The 18,551-nt window shown below is 34.9% G+C and overlaps 2 protein-coding genes across 3 annotated transcripts; both read right to left on the reverse strand.

Moving 5' to 3' along the window:
- LOC18772239 lies at positions 4,798 to 12,063 on the reverse strand. Of its 2 annotated transcripts, none has more exons than XM_020565310.1 (10): positions 11,893 to 12,063; positions 8,098 to 10,719; positions 7,807 to 7,939; positions 7,609 to 7,697; positions 7,065 to 7,306; positions 6,780 to 6,866; positions 6,593 to 6,692; positions 6,211 to 6,418; positions 5,965 to 6,097; positions 4,798 to 5,666 (listed from the first exon to the last, which is right to left on the reverse strand). In XM_020565310.1, the coding sequence occupies exons 1-10, from the start codon at positions 11,986 to 11,988 to the stop codon at positions 5,561 to 5,563; spliced, it is 3,816 nt and encodes a 1,271-aa protein (XP_020420899.1). In that variant the 5' UTR covers positions 11,989 to 12,063; the 3' UTR covers positions 4,798 to 5,560. The 2 variants fall into 2 exon arrangements, with proteins under 2 accessions (XP_020420899.1, XP_007207058.2); XM_007206996.2 differs by having other exon boundaries at positions 4,798 to 5,669.
- LOC18773972 (gibberellin 2-beta-dioxygenase 8) lies at positions 16,147 to 18,033 on the reverse strand. The gene is made up of 3 exons (XM_007206447.2): positions 17,523 to 18,033; positions 16,825 to 17,146; positions 16,147 to 16,598 (listed from the first exon to the last, which is right to left on the reverse strand). The coding sequence occupies exons 1-3, from the start codon at positions 17,972 to 17,974 to the stop codon at positions 16,368 to 16,370; spliced, it is 1,005 nt and encodes a 334-aa protein (XP_007206509.1). The 5' UTR covers positions 17,975 to 18,033; the 3' UTR covers positions 16,147 to 16,367.

Genomic DNA, 18,551 nt, shown 5'->3' on the forward strand with positions numbered 1-18,551 from the left:
TCTATGCCGACAAAATTTGCCGGATTAGGTTTCCCCCGACGAAAATATCTTTGCCGACGAAATTTCGTCGGGAAAGGTCTTAATTTTAAAAAACAAGTATAAACTTAGGATGTTTAGGTTAATGAATTTATAAAAATTTTATTTTTAGTAACTACATAATATATTTGGAGATTTAATTAGTTGAATTAGCAATTATATTTTAATTAATTTATTTATTTAATGACTGATTATGATTAAATATTTTAATTAACTTCATGAATTATATTACTTAATGAATAGTAATTCAATTTTCTCTTCTTCTTTTTCTCCTTTACTAATTAAAGTAATTAAAAAAGTGAAATACATACCATGCTACTTAAAGGGTGTAGCCTACCTTTTCATTAAAAAAAAAAAAAAAAAAATTTTAAAAATTTTAAAAAAAAAAAAACTGAGTATAGCCGTGCGGCTATACTATTTTTAATATAAAAAGGCGCCACGTGTCGACTTTTTAAAAAACACCGAGTATAGCCGTGCGGCTGTACTATTTTTTGGTCTTAAAAAAGGAGCCTCCAGCGATTAGGCGCCACGTGTCCCCAAAAAGTATAGCCGCCCGGCTAGACTATTTTTCAAAAAGAAAAATATAGTACAGCCGCACGGCTATACTATGTAAATATAGTATTTAATAAATAAATAAAAGAAAGAAGGACCCTCCAAGTTGCATTAGCTTGTACTTTATAGATATTAATTTGCTAGTTTAAACATATCCATATTTTTAAACTTTATACTTTTGAAAAAAAAAAAAAACACATGAACACTTCTCCCGACGAAATTTCGTCGGCAAAGATCTATGCCGACAAAATTTGCCGGATTAGGTTTCCCCCGACAAAATTATCTTTGCCGACGAAATTTCGTCGGGAAAGGTCTTAATTTTTAAAAAATAAGAATAAAACTTAGGATGTTTAGGTTAATTAATTTATAAAAATTTTATTTTTAGTAACTACATAATATATTTGGAGATTTAATTAGTTGAATTAGCAATTATATTTTAATTAGTTTATTTATTTAATGACTGATTATGATTAAATATTTTAATTAACTTCATGAATTATATTACTTAATGAATAGTAATTCAATTTTCTCTTCTTCTTTTTCTCCTTTACTAATCAAAGTAATTAAAAAAGTGAAATACATACCATGCTACTTAAAGGGTGTAGCCTACCTTTTCATTAAAAAAAAAAAAAAAATTTAAAAAAAAAAAATTTAAAAAAAAAAAACTGAGTATAGCCGTGCGGCTATATTATTTTTAAATAAAAAGGCGCCACGTGTCGACTTTTTAAAAACACCGAGTATAGCCGTGCGGCTGTACTATTTTTTGGTCTTAAAAAAGGAGCCTCCAGCGATTAGGCGCCACGTGTCCCCAAAAAGTATAGCCGCCCGGCTAGACTATTTTTCAAAAAGAAAAATATAGTACAGCCGCACGGCTATACTATGTAAATATAGTATTTAATAAATAAATAAAAGAAAGAAGGACCCTCCAAGTTGCATTAGCTTGTACTTTATAGATATTAATTTGCTAGTTTAAACATATCCATATTTTTAAACTTTATACTTTTCAAAAAAAAAAAAAAACACATGAACACTTCTCCCGATGAAATTTCGTCGGCAAAGATCTATGCCGACAAAATTTGCCGGATTAGGTTTCCCCCGACGAAAATATCTTTGCCGACGAAATTTCGTCGGGAAAGGTCTTAATTTTAAAAAATAAGTATAAACTTAGGATGTTTAGGTTAATTAATTTATAAAAATTTTATTTTTAGTAACTACATAATATATTTGGAGATTTAATTAGTTGAATTAGCAATTATATTTTAATTAGTTTATTTATTTAATGACTGATTATGATTAAATATTTTAATTAACTTCATGAATTATATTACTTAATGAATAGTAATTCAATTTTCTTTTCTTCTTTTTCTCCTTTACTAATCAAAGTAATTAAAAAAGTGAAATACATACCATGCTACTTAAAGGGTGTAGCCTACCTTTTCATTTAAAAAAAAATTAAAATTAAAAAAAAAAACTGAGTATAGCCGGCTATACTATTTTTAATATAAAAAGGCGCCACGTGTCGACTTTTTAAAAACACCGAGTATAGCCGTGCGGCTGTACTTTTTTTGGTCTTCAAAAAGGAGCCTCCAGCGATTAGGCGCCACGTGTCCCCAAAAAGTATAGCCGCCCGGCTAGACTATTTTTCAAAAAGAAAAATATAGTACAGCCGAACGGCTATACTATGTAAATATAGTATTTAATAAATAAATAAAAGAAAGAAGGACCCTCCAAGTTGCATTAGCTTGTACTTTATAGATATTAATTTGCTAGTTTAAACATATCCAAAGTAGATATTAATAGGCCACTATACAATATTTTAATATAATTTTTATTCATATTCAATAATATGTGATAATTGTTTGTATAATACGTGAACTTTGTGTGTCTTAATGAAAATTTTGTAAAACGTATGTGTATTAAGCATTACAAATACGTACAAACATGTATAATACGACTATTGTACGTTTGCTTTTTAAAAAAAGGAGATGCGTATAGAACACGAATGTATTATTGGAAACCACGTACGTACACACACACACACACATATATATATATTACGACTAATTAAAGTAATTCAAAAAGGATAAGATATTACTTAATTACATATATTAAATTAAGGAAGTTGGCCAAAAGAAAAAGTAAAGAAACTAATTTTATTTTTTTAAAATTTATACTTTTCAAAAAAAAAAAACACATGAACACTTCTCCCAACGAAATTGCGTCGGCAAAGATCTATGCCGTCAAAATTTGCCGGATTAGGTTTCCCCCGACGAAAATATCTTTGCCGACGAAATTTCGTCGGGAGAGGTCTTATTTTTAAAAAATAAGTATAAACTTAGGATGTTTAGGTTAATTAATTTTTAAAAATTTTATTTTTAGTAACTACATAATATATTTGGAGATTTAATTAGTTGAATTAGCAATTATATTTTAATTATTATTTATTTAATCACTGATTATGATTAAATATTTTAATTAACTTCATGAATTATATTACTTAATGAATAGTAATTCAATTTCTCTTCTTCTTTTTCTCCTTTACTAATCAAAGTAATTAAAAAAGTGAAATACATACCATGCTACTTAAAGGGTGTAGCCTACCTTTTCATTATATAAATATAAAATTTAAAAATAAAATAAAAAGTCCTAGCCCTAAACGACGTCGTTTTGGCTAGGTCATTTTAAAAAATTGCCTTAGCCAAAACGATGTCGTTTTGCCAAGTAGTTTAAAAAAATAAAAAAAACAGAACAACAGCTGGCCCACGAAGCTTCTTCTTCTGCATGGGGTCACTTCCATGACTGCCAAGGGAAAAAACCAAATCCTACCACTAAAATTCAGATCTGCCATGGGGTCGTCTGACCCCATTAACCCCATGGTGGATCCGCCACTAACCAGAATTCAAATCTTTTACAATCATTTATAAATTTCCTTTTTTTTTTTTTTATACAAAACAATAGTATAAATAAGAAAGGAGGATTTAAACTAAGGTGAAGGGGCAGCCATATTTTCCTAACCAACATACTTAATTCACCTGCCAAATTTCATATTTATAAACATAAGCAATTTTGAGTGAAACTAAGCAATTTCATGCTTCCATTTTCCTGTTAGCCTTTGGGGCGGTGTATATAATTAAACTAGGTTATTATTATTCAAATTGAATTGGATTGGACTATTATTTGTCAATATTAGATTGATAGGACAATTTTATATATTATAAAGCATTTGAACTCCATATTAAGTTCTATGGTGACGGTGTCATATATGGACCATAGATGTGGACCTCCATATTAACCACATGATTCACTTGAATAGTAACTTTATTTAAGTTTAATGAAATGATCTCTTGATTCGAACTATCATTTTTTAAAGTCACATTCAACAATATTCTTACAAAATTTGATTAAACTGAAAATTGTTTAACCATCTATTGATAACCAAAGAAACAGACAAGCACAATCACTGGCGGACCCAGAAATTTTTTAGCGGAGGTGCAATATTAACTAAGTATGAAAAATGGTTTTTCGGAATAATAATTTTCTCAAGATAATTTTTGGCGGCTTTTATTCCTTATACATCAACTAAGAAAACTTGATTTTATGGGATTTTAGTATGAAGTATATATTGACTTAATGATCTATCATTTTTAGCCTAAATCGTATTTTGCACTAAAATCGAATTTTCATATTTTGATTTGGTGGGAATTTGATTTTCTAGTATTTTTATTTGAATCCAAATGGGGGGTACTTCCTTATTTACATTGTAAACTTAAGTAAATAGAGTAATATAAAAATAAATAAAAGTAAAAGGACAAAGACATTTACGGTAAGGTAATATGTACACCAGTTGAGTAAAGGGGCAATCTGAAGCACCTACAATGATTTTTCTGGCGAGAGGAGGTTGCGCCTTAATAGGTCCGCCCCTGAGCACAATATCATAATGATAATCAAACACTTGAATAATATAATTTAAGTTGAGAGACACGATGAGACATAAGCTTTGAGAACTTGAAGAATTGTGAGAGCACCACCAAATAGGAAAATAGAGCGACAAAGCGTCTGGTTTTACATGTCAAGCGTTGTTCTTCATCTTGGTTCTTATTCAAGTATTTTTCCAGTAAGGTCAGGTTCATCATAGCCAAGCCAATTTTATTTTGTTTGTGAAAAAGGAATTGCTTGGAATACTATTGGACTGAGTGTTGTGGGCCTTAGCCATATTTCACTTATAGGACTTGATATTATGAGTAAGCCCATTTAGGTCAATCCATAATGGGTTAGGGTTTACATTAAGCCATACATGCATTACTCTATATATATGTGTGTGTGTGTGTAGCTAATGGGGAATGTCTTTGCGCTTGCTTCTGACCTAACAATTATTCTAGCCTCCTTGTCACTCTCCAACTCAGATACAAAATTAGGTACAAAACAAAGGCTATGAAGAGTTCTATAAATTCCCGAATTAGAGGACAAAAATATTAATGTGAAATCTCTCTCTCCTTACTGCTTCCCTCACATGTACAATATAACAATTATCAAAATAATAGTCACAGCCATCACTATGACAGTAGACTGTGTAGTACCCAAAGGATCATCCAATAGTAACATGCTGGAAGTTATTGGACAAGTAGGCTGAAAAGCATTTGATGTTTGAACGATCATCATCAGTTTAACTTGGTATTAATTTGTGTATGCCGTTGGATCATATAAATAAATGGGTTGGCAACCTTCTTCAACTTGTTATAAACATGATCAGGTTTCAAAGAGACACCAAGCTATACTTCAAAATATGAACAAGACACTCTCCCCCCACCCCCTCCTTGAATGTTATGTACAAGAAAGAACTACATATATCTCCTCAAGCAAAAATTTGGGAACCGTACTAATTCGTCTATGCAACTACGCCAGCAAAAAACAGTCGCTGCACACTGCTGATTACGTTACAGTCGATCATCTAGCTGTGAAAGTAAAGCATAAATCAGCTTCCATTGGCGGATATCCTCCTTCGCTTGTACTGCTTGTAGTCCCCATCCCGTGCCCTCTTTTTAATGGCATTTTCCATGGAGGAAAACTCTGGACTGCTTCTGCTGGTGAAAAATTGCACGGTCAATAATTGTGCACATGTAAAAAGAAAGCTTATGTAACTTGAATTAAACCAGAATTAACTAACAGGGGATTGATATAGGCTGGCTTTCCAATTTCTTTTTTCTTAATTGAACAAGATTAATTTTCATCCAAACTGCTTTAACCACAATTAAATCAATTGCACAAATTCTTTAAAATGAATGCAGAAGATTATCAGCATCATGACTTTTAGTCTTAAAGAACATTATGAGTATCATTTCAGTTTCTAGATATAAGGTAGTGAGAGGTGAGACATACTCCACTCCTTGGTGCACAATTCCGCTATCCTCAATTTGTTCTGCTTGATACACTTCAGAGACAGCACTGGACCTATCAACATCGATATTATCAGGACTTTCATAGGTATCTAAACAAAGACCAAGCTGGGTTCCTGCAAAATGGCATATAAGAAAATGTATGGCAATTAGTATGGTAACTTGATGGATATCATTTTATCTCTCCGTGCAAAAAAAAAAAAAAAAAGGTTAAGCACATAAAAGATACCTTCTAAAGGGACTGCCTCAGTTGGAGGGTTTTTCATTAACTGTTTCTGACACATAATGGTACCCTGAAAGTCCAAGAAAGTATAATCCAGAAACTGTAGCCTCTCAGAAGCTGTCATCGTAGAGAACCCAAATGAAGTTGTCCATGTGTTTAGTACACTGGGGACAGCTGGCAAAACCAATCTCTCCACGCCTAACTGCATAAGCATCTGAGAGAAGAAAAAATGTGGAGACAATAATGAGAATTTGACAAAATTACTTACATGTGCAACAGGTCCAGGTAGTACGGTCCATCACACTTAATCATCCATAAAAGGACGTAAAATTGAAAATGAGGAAACTCAGACAGTCGCAACGAATTGTAGGAACACTCGATGCATTACCTTTTCAAGTTCATCCATTAGTATACGACACATTCCAAGTCGACGATATTGAAATCTGGTAGCAACAAGAGGTACTTCAGCCACCTTGCCTCCAAAGATCCTTCGAACAAGAAAATAGCAATTTAGGAATCAATTGCTTAGGACACAAAGCTCACCCATTTTTAATAAGAAGCTTAATAAAGCTCACCTTACAGTAGCCACAGTGATTAGTTCGTCATTTCTCTCCAAAAGCACAGTATAGAACCCTCGGAAGTTCAGACGGTTAAGATCTGACCTGCAAAATTCCAACAATGAGTCTTAGGAAGTGAATAAGAAATTGATTGAATTATCACTAAAAAAAATTTAAATGATAAACACTTGTTTATAGGGGAGAATCAACATATCTCTCATGTGCCAAGCTCAACTGTTATCAAGATTTCAGCAAGTGACGCCAACAAAACAAGTTGTGACAATGACAGTTTGAATTTCTCACCCTCTAGTGAAGATGATATCTTCTACAAGATCTCTCCTGGTAAGAGGTTCCTTAACAGGCACAAAACACTCGTGCATCACATCAAGAGCAACATTGAGTCGGCTGTAACTCTCAATGGCATCAATATGAGGTTCATCAGTATCATGAATATCAGACTTAATGGACTTGACTAGTGACCAAGATAGATTGTTATCTCCCACTGGAATCTGTTTCCCTAGAAGCTCGTGGAGGCCTAAAAATATCTGAAAATTCAAAACAGTCGTATCCAAAATTATCAACTTGGAGTTAAAAATGGATTGGGCAAGTAACTCGTTCATATAATGTTAGCAAAAATAAGATTCATAACTCGCACTAAAACATCTGACAGAAAAAACACAACACTGAAACTCTTTCAAAATAATTTAGATCTTAATGGAATGAAGAAAAGATAAACACATGCTTCTGGTTTTTCTTTTCTTAAACAGGCTAAGAAACAAGCAACTAAGCTCTGAAACAAGCAACTAAAGCTCTGAAGGGAAACTAGGTGATGACATGCTTGAGATACCTTTTTACAATTTCTGGTGCAAAACCAATTTCCTTTTGGATCACTTTCCAACTTATCTGCACCCCTTTTCCTCAGGCACCCTTTGTGATCTACATCAAATTTAAAATTTAAAATCACACACTTTTCAAATGTGTACCCACATACACAAAGTTCACAGGCGCATCTGCTATAGGAGCTAAAACAGATAAAATTTCATACATTTATGCTCGCATTGACCACATGTGAGAACACTACTATCATCCATAATAGGCTCTTTATCTTCTTTGAAGTTGGTTTGGCCACAAATTCCACAACAGCAAGATGCACAGAACCAGTCACCATCTGGAACATACTGCAGAAGCAAACAATTTATGCCTGAGACAAGAAGCCAAGAATCTCAAACATATTTTAGGAAAGGATAAAAAAAAAAAATTTAAGAAAAAAAATTAAAAAACTAACATTTTTCTTTTTACAGCAAGGCATTAGAAAGACTCAAGCAAAACAATCTACCTTCAAGCCAAGGCAACTTTTGTGAAATGATGATGGGCATTGATCACATAAAATTAGGTCACCACCATAGTGACACACAGTACAAATGTAATCATTTTCGCCTCGGTGCCAATTGCCCTTTATCCTATCACGTGGTTCTTTTCGCAAGCTCCTTTTCCTTCTATCATGCATAATTTGCACCTGGCAATCTAAGAGAGACCTACCATCTTCCAGAAAAATATTTGCAGAAGGACTGCAGTAACTGCTGCCAGCATGATTCCCAAAGCAACTAAGAGTATACACCTCTTGGCAACAGCTGCACCTGATCCCCTCACGAGTTATCCTCCCTTCTTTCATTGGATGACTATCCTTTGTGCTACGATGATGTACTTTTGCCCTTGGTAAAACCACATTATTGTCTATCAACCAAGATAAGACAGTACGAGGATTGTTGTGCGAGGAAGTTGATGTAACCGCTTCCTGCACCCATTTGCTTGACCTAAGCACACGAGTTGGGGGACTACCATCCAGACCATTTTTTAACCGATTCAAAGCTCCAGATACCTTTCTCCTTTTCAACTTTGGAGGGCTGGTACATTGATCCTTTGTTGATCCATCTGTTCTACCATGTAAGTAAGGCTGTCTTTGAAGTAAGTCAGGTGCAAGATCTGATAAAATATTATTTCTCTTCCTTTGGCGTTTTCTACGACCTTGAACTTTCACATTACCAGAATCTCTAGACCACTTTTTGGACAGACTTTTTAACGGTACCAAGCCTTCCTGAAAATCCAAATTACTTGCTGCAGAACATAATTTATTTCTTGTCAACTGGCCCTCATCTTCCTCAACAACATACATGCATTCAGCAGGTCTCTTTTCAGAAACTCCTTCATCCATACAACTTTTGCATGCACTTCGAAGTGTACGATACAGTATTCCGCTGGGTGACCTGTAGTGAAAGTTCCTTGACTTTGCATTCAAGTACACGAACACCCACCCCACAGCTGAGAGGTGCTTCTTTGCTTTTGAAATCATTTTTCGTAGTTCCTTCTTGATTGTCTTGCCTGCTGCATGCATATAATATTCCACAACAGCTTCAGGGCAATATTCAGGTTTGAAAATAAATACCGTGGAGCAAGGAGACTCTACTTTCTGAGGATAATAATTGGGATGTTGAATCTCTTGTGGCTGTTCAATGAGAAGAGACTCTTCTGCTGAACCATGCAAATCCTGATGTGCATCTTGAGAGATTGAAAAAAGTGTATCTTTCTTGCGTTTCTTCAACGTCTTACACACTTGACGAAGAGAGTACTCGTATTCTCCAGCAGGAGACAAGTATCGTAGTCTGGGCCTGCCCTTATCCATTGCACTATGTATTTTCCAGCCCAAGTATGAAATATGCTGCTTAACAACTGTTGTTGAGAATTTCGAAGACATTCCCTTAACAAAATCTGCATATTCATCAACAGCATCAGGGCAAAACTCAGCTGGAGTGTCCAAAGGTCGCCAATCTAGGGTACTTCTGCCTCTGTAATTAGTACTGCAAATTCCATCATTGCTGATAACAGAATTGGTGCAAGAATTTCCATCAAGATTAGGAGGAAACACCAACAAAACCTGAGGTAGAACACACACCCCTTTAGTTTGGAAGGATATATCGGAGTACTCCAAACTATTCATATTTGGTCCTTCATCTCCTACCACAGAAATCAATTGATCCCTATAAGATTTCTCTTGAACCTGCTCCGTGCAGGCAGAGTCTGGATTGATAGACAAACCTCCATTTAGATGCCGTTCATCAATAATCTCAGCACTGCAGTTCAATGCCTTATTCACAGCATCTTCACGATCAACTACCAAATCACTATTCAGCAACTCATCAACAGGTACAATAGCCAAAGAGTCTGCCATATTTTCTTTAGGATTCATATTAGCATCAGAAACAAAAACAGCTGACTCCAATTCTACCTGGGTTTCTTGTGAAAAGAATCCTGACTTGTCTAATGCCCCAAATAGTTCATCAACTGTGATGCTTATGTTATCATTAATGACCTCCAAAACCAGCTCTTCCCACACATGTCTCATTAAAGAAGTCCACTCGAAGGGTTCTTTTTCTCGCACGTCATACCAAATTTGCTTCACGGAAACGGCAATATACCTCTCCTGATTATATTGCTCAAGCAACTCAAGAAATATCCAAGTTCCACGCCGCTTCCAATTTTCTGTAACCTCATCCCACTCATGAGTAATTCGCAAAGTGTCAATCCGAGCCTTTAGTTCATCACCCAAATCCGGGAAGAAGATCCTCCTCTCCTCTGAACCATCTTCATGATCAAAGATAACACCTTCCCACCAAGCCTCTAGATGATACACATCCACACAGAGTCCATAGGGAAGGTCCCATTCCCCTGGCTGGATGCGAGGGGGTGTTGGCCTTATACACCCACGATAGTTACTCCAGTCCCGAGTGAATGAGCCAATACCATCCAGAATGGGTGAAACAGACACAACATCAACCAGATTACCAGACCCGTCATCATATAGAATATGGTCGTATTGAACTTGACGACAACCTTGCTTCTTGCATGCAGTAACAATCCCAGGATGCCACGACCCCTGAAACCCATCTTCTAGACTCCTCACCTGCGAAAGTTCAGATTTTTATTTATTTTTAAACAGATCTTGAAATTCCTAATGAACACTTTTCCATATCTATAATGAGTACCTTCATGAAACAAACGAAGTAAAGAATAAGCACAGTATCCATTACCCTAATGAGAACCAAAATCAAACCATGCATAAATGGAAAAATGAACCTAAATAAGCCATAAACCATAACAACGAGAGAAACATTAAAGACAAGGTAGGTAGCCATAATCAATTTTGGAGAATTTGGCTTCAACCCAAAAGCTATTACAGAACACAAGGTGGCACTGGACCCAGAAATTAGTTTTTTTGTTTTTTTGTTTTTTTTTTCGGGTTAACAGCAAACAACATATAGACAGAGTAGCGAAACATAATTTAAAATTTAAAAAGAACAGAGAGAGAGAGAGACTAGCAGGGGAAGAAAGTAAAAAGTTAAAAACAAACCAGATAAAGAAAGAAAAAATTCCTATAAAATTAAAACACCCAAACAATGGGTTTGGATCCTCTCCTAGGCTAAAAGTATACCAGATTTTGAATCGCAGCCATATAAGAAAAACAATGGTCCACATTGGACCACATCAACATCATCTAAGTTACAGTCTTCTTCTCTACAAAAATAAAATAACTCAAATAAGGGAATTTCAAAGGGATTCACAGAGTTAGGGGCAGAGGGTGGCCAGTTTGCAGCTTGACAAGGTGAGACCTTTGGTTAAATATAAATCATCTCTAAAATTGCTCTAGAAAGCTTTTATTGCAATTATGCTTGCAGAAATTTGAAGCTCTTTTGTTGAAGGGGGAAGCAAAAACCCATTTTCCTGAAAAGGATTCATGAACATCAGTGAAATCGGCTGGCATGCATTGCTCTTTGAGCCCCCAACATCCACACTCTGCTTGCTTGACTTCATAAAATTGTGGTAACTTTGCTACCTTTTCTTAAAACTTGTCTCTTTCCTTGGACACATCCACAAAGTCGCTATCTTTCTAAAACCCCTCTTAAATCCCATGTTTAAGTTATTTTCTTTTTGCGGAGAAGAAGAGTATTTTGCTTTAGATGATGCACAAAACCCAAAACAAAGCCAAAAAAAATACAAAATACACAACAATCACAGCCCAAGAACTCATTTTTCGGCAAAACCCAAAAAGACTAAAGCTGAAAGAAGGTGACATTACCTCAACTTTGTCACCAACAAGAAGCTTTTTTTTATTCTGAGTCCTGCGCTTTCTCTTCCTAAGGGAACCCAGTTCTTCAAGGTCCTTGCCCGCCATTGAAGCCGAGCAAAGAGAGGCAATGAGAGTTGAGAGAGAGGGTTTTTGGTTTGTGAAATTCGGAAAGTGCGAGAGTTTCGGTCTAAGAATTCAGTGGGCATTGGAGTCTATTGGGCTTTTTATCAAAACTTTCAATCTCAGTCGAATTGCTTTGGCACCAAGAAACAGAGTGACACTCCGATACTCTGCCCCTCTGAGTACGTTACTTAACTCTGCTCCCGTTTCCGTCTTCCGCCACGTCAGCGCCGTACGTACGGAATAGTGAGGTGGCAGGATCCCGTTTCTTTATTTGGTCTTTCTGTTTTGTACCCTTTTAAAATTCCATTGAATAAAATAATGAGGTGGAGGGATTGTCTGCGACGAGGTGAATACTATGAAGGTTTGACGTTCGAGGCCTCAATAGGGGCCGTTGATATTGCGTTTAGGGACTTGGTGATTGTCGTGGTGGGTTATTCGCCGTTGGATTGTTTTGTACGATTAGGGGTGAAGAAATAGGAAACAGGAGGCGGCATTGAAGGTAAAACTTTCCGGTGCAGAACAATTGGGATTTGGGCAGATCTAATTAGTAATTAGCTATTGCAAATCACATTAGAAAAATCACTCATAAAATTGTTTATAAAATACATCAAAATAATGATTTATGGGTCAGTAATTACGAGAAAATCTTAGTTGCAATGGGTATAACACTGTTTTGTTATCCTCAACTAATAATGTTATGTCGTGTGAAAGTGTTGTCACACATGTTATACCGTTATTGACCAGGAATAGCAAAATAATGTTATCCCTATTACAACTATGTTTTTCTCATATACAATTATCTTGATTTTGAGATTAAGAAATTATTAATGTATTTAAAATCAATAGCTACCAGTAAGTGAGTAGGAAATTTCTTTGTCATTAGAGATCAGGTGAACTAGATTACTAATAGTAATCAATAGAAGTGATACAAATAATTTTAATTGTCAATACATTCTTGACTTCTTCAATTTTGGAAATGTATTTTAGAATTATTTCTTTAAATTCGGTTTTGATTTTCATTTTGGCGTGCAGAGGAGATCTTACAGATGGATGGTTACAAGTAAAGTATAATCCTTTTCTTTCTCATGTGTTTTTGGCCCCTGTCCTCTCTCTCTCTCTCTCTCTCTCTCTCTCTCTCTCCTTTGACTATCATATTTTATATATTTTGTATCAAAAAGACAAATCTTTGATTTGTTTCTCTCCATACTATGTACATTCTCTCATTCCTGTATAAGCAGAAAAGGCATGGACCAAATTATGCATGAATTGACTTTCAAGAAAGAAAATTATGCATGACATCCTTTTATATATATATATATATATATAATTAGGAAGTACTTCAAACTTAAGATATTAATTAAGTAAGAGACTTGAACTTTTAATATAACATAATTATAATCTTATTTTTTCACCCACCTTCACCACTTGAGCTAATTCTTAGGGCTCTTTTGGAAATGCTTCTCTAGGAAGCACTTTTACTCATAACCGCTTCTAGTAAAAATATTTTTATTATAAAAATATTGAAATTTTCATAAATAAAAAATTCAAGTGTTTCATGAAGAAGCACATACCTAGAAGCATTAACGTTATTATAAGCGTTTTTGGTTGTTAAAAAATGTTTTTAACTGTTCCAGAAGTACTCCCACACAATATGCCCTTAGAGCTTCAACCGTAAAATTTACGAACTAAAGTGGATAAGGTCAAGCGGATGATTTTCATTGTTCCATGTGTGACATTTTTTTCCCGAGATATGGAACTGTTTATTTATTTTAAGACTTGATAAGCATGCATGCATGAAGGCAAAATAGGAATTGTATGAAGCTATATGTTCTCTCATTCTATAGTTATTTTCAAAGAGCTCCCACCATCAGTATGAAAGTGCATGCAATACTTCTTATATGTTCTTTGATTTAATTCTTATTCATTTTATCTGATTAAAGAAATTTATTGGGGATTTTTACAATTAACGTATTTTTATATACACGCATAATTTGCTATCTAACCTTTTCTTTCTATGGAAAGTTTCGCAATATTGTTTTGTGCATTTTATAACGTAAAGATCAAATTTAATAGTTACATAAAGGAAATTATATAGGATGTAATTTTATTTTTCCTTCCAGTGCTAGAAATCTCAATTTTTTAGTCTGTGTCCTTTGTACTCTTTATTCATATTGATCTAATAAATTATATCGCCTTTTTATAAGAAAAAATATCTCCACTATGATTTTTATTGTTTCATGGTTGAAATGAGTTTATAGTCTTAACAACTGAGACGGGTTGTGTCATGTAACCTATTATTTTTACAGGTTGTGTATGCATTTATATTTTCTCACTCGTTACCTTAACAGATGGTGTTGAATTCACATGGCATTATTTACTGGTCGTGTTCAAATGAAGCTAATTTTCAGATGACATTATACCTGCAAAAACACTACCCGTTTCCAAGTGACAGTAAAGTTTTCTCCATTATTAGGAAGCTGTTTCATTGCACCAAAACGCACCCAGGTTAAGCTGATGATGATCCTATCACATCACACACATGTCAATTCTCATCTACACTAAATTGAAATTAATTATCAGAACCATAAACTATCTAAAGCTCCAAGCTGTTCAAGCACTCGAAGAAGTTGTGCATTTAATGCGCAGAGTCTCCTGATGGGAAGAAAAACTTATCTATAACGGGAATAGCACTATTTTGCTATCTTCGATCAATAACACAATGACACATAAAAAAGTTATCAGGCTAACAGATGAGATTCGACCAAGGCTGCAGGCCTACCTTTAATTTGCTTAATCATGTTAAAAGGTACAGACCCAACCCAATTATATATCCATACTTATGCATGCTCAGTTTTCTAATACTTCATATGAGAATTTATGCGTAAATAAAATGCCTAGTTGTCACGGTTTAGCAACAATCTTGATTGATTAAATAGGGTAAGTAAAAATGTGCATGGTGGGATGGAGCAAGTGACATTACATCACTAATGACATGTTTATTTACGTGGAGTGGGCGAAGTTATGAATCGAGAAAGTTAAAATGTTGATAGAGAACAAATGTGTATGAGATCAACTACGTACTCCAATCAATCTAATTTCTGATTTTTAAGGTATTAAATTGCGAATTTTAGTGTAGAACATACATAATTTTTTTATTTGTTACGTATTAGTAAACACATGAAAGTCGAGAATTAGAATAATATCCATGTGTTTATAAACTCATACAAAATTAAGAATCAGTATAATTTCAATACCCATTCGAGATAAGTAAAAATGTTATAAAATGATGTTTCTACTAATGCACAAGAATATGAAAATTATTTTTTTTAAAAAAGAAAAAAAAGAAAAAGAAAAGAAAGTTTGATCCTGTGGACTCTACAAAAGGTAGATTTTGTTATGAAATCTTTTGTATGTTTTAGGCATGTTGGCTTCAATTTGAATTTTCGTAATTTTGAAGTGTTTTTAAGTTTCTGAGCTCTCTTTGGTTTCTTTTCGTTTTTTTGGCTCTCTGACATGTCTTATTCTTGAAAGTGAAGTAATGACAACTATCTTTATATAGGCATCAAATTCAGAAAGATTCTGGACCAAAATTTTCATCAAGAAGAGGAAGAGACAAACAGAAAGAGCCAGAATTAATATAGACATCGAGAAAAAAATAAAATATTGATTTGCTTGTGATTTTGAAAATGAATTCCCAACCATTTAGTGCAGGCGGGCGATTTTAACTCGGGGCATTGCCTGTGAAGTATATATCACTTTGCATGTAGCATCTCGAAAGTCAAACTCATGGACAACATATATTCGTTATTCGATAGCGTGAAAGTATGCGTGATTGTTTGGTCTAACACTTAAATAGGCTGTTGTGATACCATGTTTATAATGTGAATATCTAACTTGAAATATAACTGTAAATTCAAAACCATAATGCATGATTTCTATTTTCGATGTGGATTGAATGCTCATCTTCTGCAAGATATTAAATATTATTTGCTTTGTAAGAATAAGAATAAAATCTCCTTCCATGAAATGCTTGTTATCTTTCAAACATTAGTCCATATACTGAATATTGAGTTATTTTTGTCGTAAATTAACATGGTCTGTATTATACCGGCAAAAAAATGAACAAGAAAATAACTATTCTTTTTTTCTTTCTAAAAATTGAATTCGAATTTATAAACTATTTCAACATTGGAAACATAAGCACCACTAAACAAAGTGCTTGTTGATGAAAAAAAAAACATTTTAGATTATATCAAAAGTTAAAAACAAAAGGGGAAAAAAGTGGTGTTCGTAGAGCACACAAACATTTTGTTTTTGTGCATAGCCCATAGACATATTATTGAGCCCATTAGCATCATCACTTAAACAGCTTCACTAATCTTGAACTTCTCAAGCCCAACCTTATACCCAACAGTTTTTATGTCTTGCTGCACTTGCTCTTGAAAATCACTGTAAGTAAAAGGCTTGTACTTTGAGCTCCGAATCACACTGCCTTCACCCGGGAAGACAAAGTAGCAGATTGAAATTCGCTCTTTGTTTTTGTTCACCTTCACTCTGTGCGTCACACTCTTGTATTTGTCATCGCTTATTGCCTAAAATTTGAACCATTTAAGAAAAAACATATCATCAAACAAATAAGAAAAAAAGCCAAGGAGAACCATCCACCCACTCGCAGGTGAGTGACTTCCAGTCGTTGATGTATTGTATCTACTACGTTCTCTCCACAAGACATCAACGATTGAAAGTCATTTGCACTTGCGTGGATGACTGTCCCCATAACAAAAATATATAACAACTCTAAATTATTTCTCGGAGGACCTGCATCATATCTCCAAGGTTGATAATTAGAGTGTTCGGAATTGGCTTAACAGTAAACCAGTCATTGTCTTTGAGAACTTCAAGTCCACCGACGTCATCTTGGTTCAAGATTGAGACCACAGAGCTGTCAGTGTGGACGTCCAAACCCCATGCAGAGTTAGAGTTGGAGCAACGTGGGTAACGGTAGACACGTACAGAGCCAGTAGAATGTGATAAATTGGCCTTCGATTCTACCGGATCCAAACCAAGGTTCTTTAACATAGCTTCAAATATAGTTGTGGCAATTCTAGCTAGGTGCTTTCCATATTCTTCTAGCACAAGGCTTGTGAGGCACAAAAAATTTATAACCCTTTGTTAAATAAGTTCATGTATAAAAAGGAAAGAAAAATTATAGTGAATTTACGCAGAAACACCATTTCACGTACTAGACAAATCACAGTGTGATACGTATGCATAAATTTTATTCACTTTTAATAAGTGAATATTTGCATGTTTCATGCCACAATTTGCAGTTAAAGAAAGAAAGACTTTTTACCTGTAAAGAGCCCGACAATGTTTAGATGAAAGTTAGAAGAAAAAATGAGACTTGTTTTGTTTTTTAGGGTAAATACACCCAGCAATCAATCAATTGAAACAAAATTTGAATTGGGTCCAGTTTTACCACACAAAAAATTAAAAAACGAATAAAAAAAGGGTACCTGAAAGAAGCAACTATGTGATTATCAGCTTGAAATTGATTGAGTTGAGCGATGGGCACGTTGAACCCTTCAACCAAATTGATATTCTCCAGAGTACTACCCTTTCTGTGTAAGGCTGCCCCAGATGGAGTAAGGGCAGGGGTGCCCCAGAAGTAGGACAGAGGGCTGGTGATTAGGCTCTGTTTGGATTCAAAAGGCAGAGAAAAAAACTTTTCCGCATGGTCTTGAAGTTGGCTCAAAAGGGTTGGAGGAACCCCATGGTTTACCAAACGAAAAATGCCCCATTGCTCACAGGCCTCACCAAGCTGCTTGCCAAGTTTCAGGCTCTGGAGATCCACCAGGGGTATCGGATCCTCCAAATCATGAACCGGGTCGGCTTTTTCATCCGAATCTACGATCTGGGTCGAATTGTTGAGTGAACGAAATAGAGGAGGGTAAGACTCAGAAGCCATTTTTTTGCAGAGATTGAAGTCATCTTCTCGGCCAGGCTGCTTATAGCACTGAGGAGCAGCCAAGGTTCATGAAGGTGACAGTAACTATTTTTTAGTGAGACCGAGACATTTGTTTATTCTTGGAGTGGGACCAGGGCGTTGTTTTTACGTGTTTTGCTGGTGACACCTGTCCCATGGTCCCTCCTGTGTCGTGTCTCTAATGACTATCCCTCTGACCCCCGCAATCTAAAAAAAAGGGGACCTATGATGTATAGTAAAGGTACCCCCTTTAAATCAGTCGTATCATAGGTTTGTCTCAGATATCGCACATGTGCAATTTTTTACTGATTCATATTTAATCATAATTAACTTAAGCGATTAAGAGTATTTATTCACGTATAAAATATCTAATACGAATTTCTTACAATAAGTTTTCTAGATCATTTGTTGGTACGAGTCTTCAATTATTGGTGGGGTCATCGATCTTATAATAAAGGAAAATGCTAGGGAGACCAACTTTAGATACCAACTTGTGTACCAACTCTCTAATAGAGTGTGGGACCCATTGTATTGGTGGGCTCCACCTCTATTAGAGAGT

This window comes from Prunus persica, chromosome G6, assembly GCF_000346465.2.
Source record: "Prunus persica cultivar Lovell chromosome G6, Prunus_persica_NCBIv2, whole genome shotgun sequence".
In the NCBI taxonomy this organism is placed as follows: Eukaryota; Viridiplantae; Streptophyta; class Magnoliopsida; order Rosales; family Rosaceae; genus Prunus; species Prunus persica.

Excerpts from the sequence above, each read along its gene's own strand:
- LOC18773972 (XM_007206447.2), bottom strand. The coding sequence starts at position 17,974 with ATGGCTTCTGAGTCTTACCCTCCTCTATTTCGTTCACTCAACAATTCG. Across the intron at positions 17,147-17,522 it reads CACATAGTTGCTTCTTTCAG|CCTTGTGCTAGAAGAATATG; the intron begins GTACCCTTTTTT and ends GTGCCTCACAAG. Across the intron at positions 16,599-16,824 it reads ACCTTGGAGATATGATGCAG|GCAATAAGCGATGACAAATA; the intron begins GTCCTCCGAGAA and ends TTCAAATTTTAG.
- LOC18772239 (XM_007206996.2), bottom strand. The coding sequence starts at position 11,988 with ATGGCGGGCAAGGACCTTGAAGAACTGGGTTCCCTTAGGAAGAGAAAG. Across the intron at positions 10,720-11,892 it reads TTGTTGGTGACAAAGTTGAG|GTGAGGAGTCTAGAAGATGG; the intron begins GTAATGTCACCT and ends GAACTTTCGCAG. Across the intron at positions 7,940-8,097 it reads AAAGTTGCCTTGGCTTGAAG|TATGTTCCAGATGGTGACTG; the intron begins GTAGATTGTTTT and ends TTGCTTCTGCAG.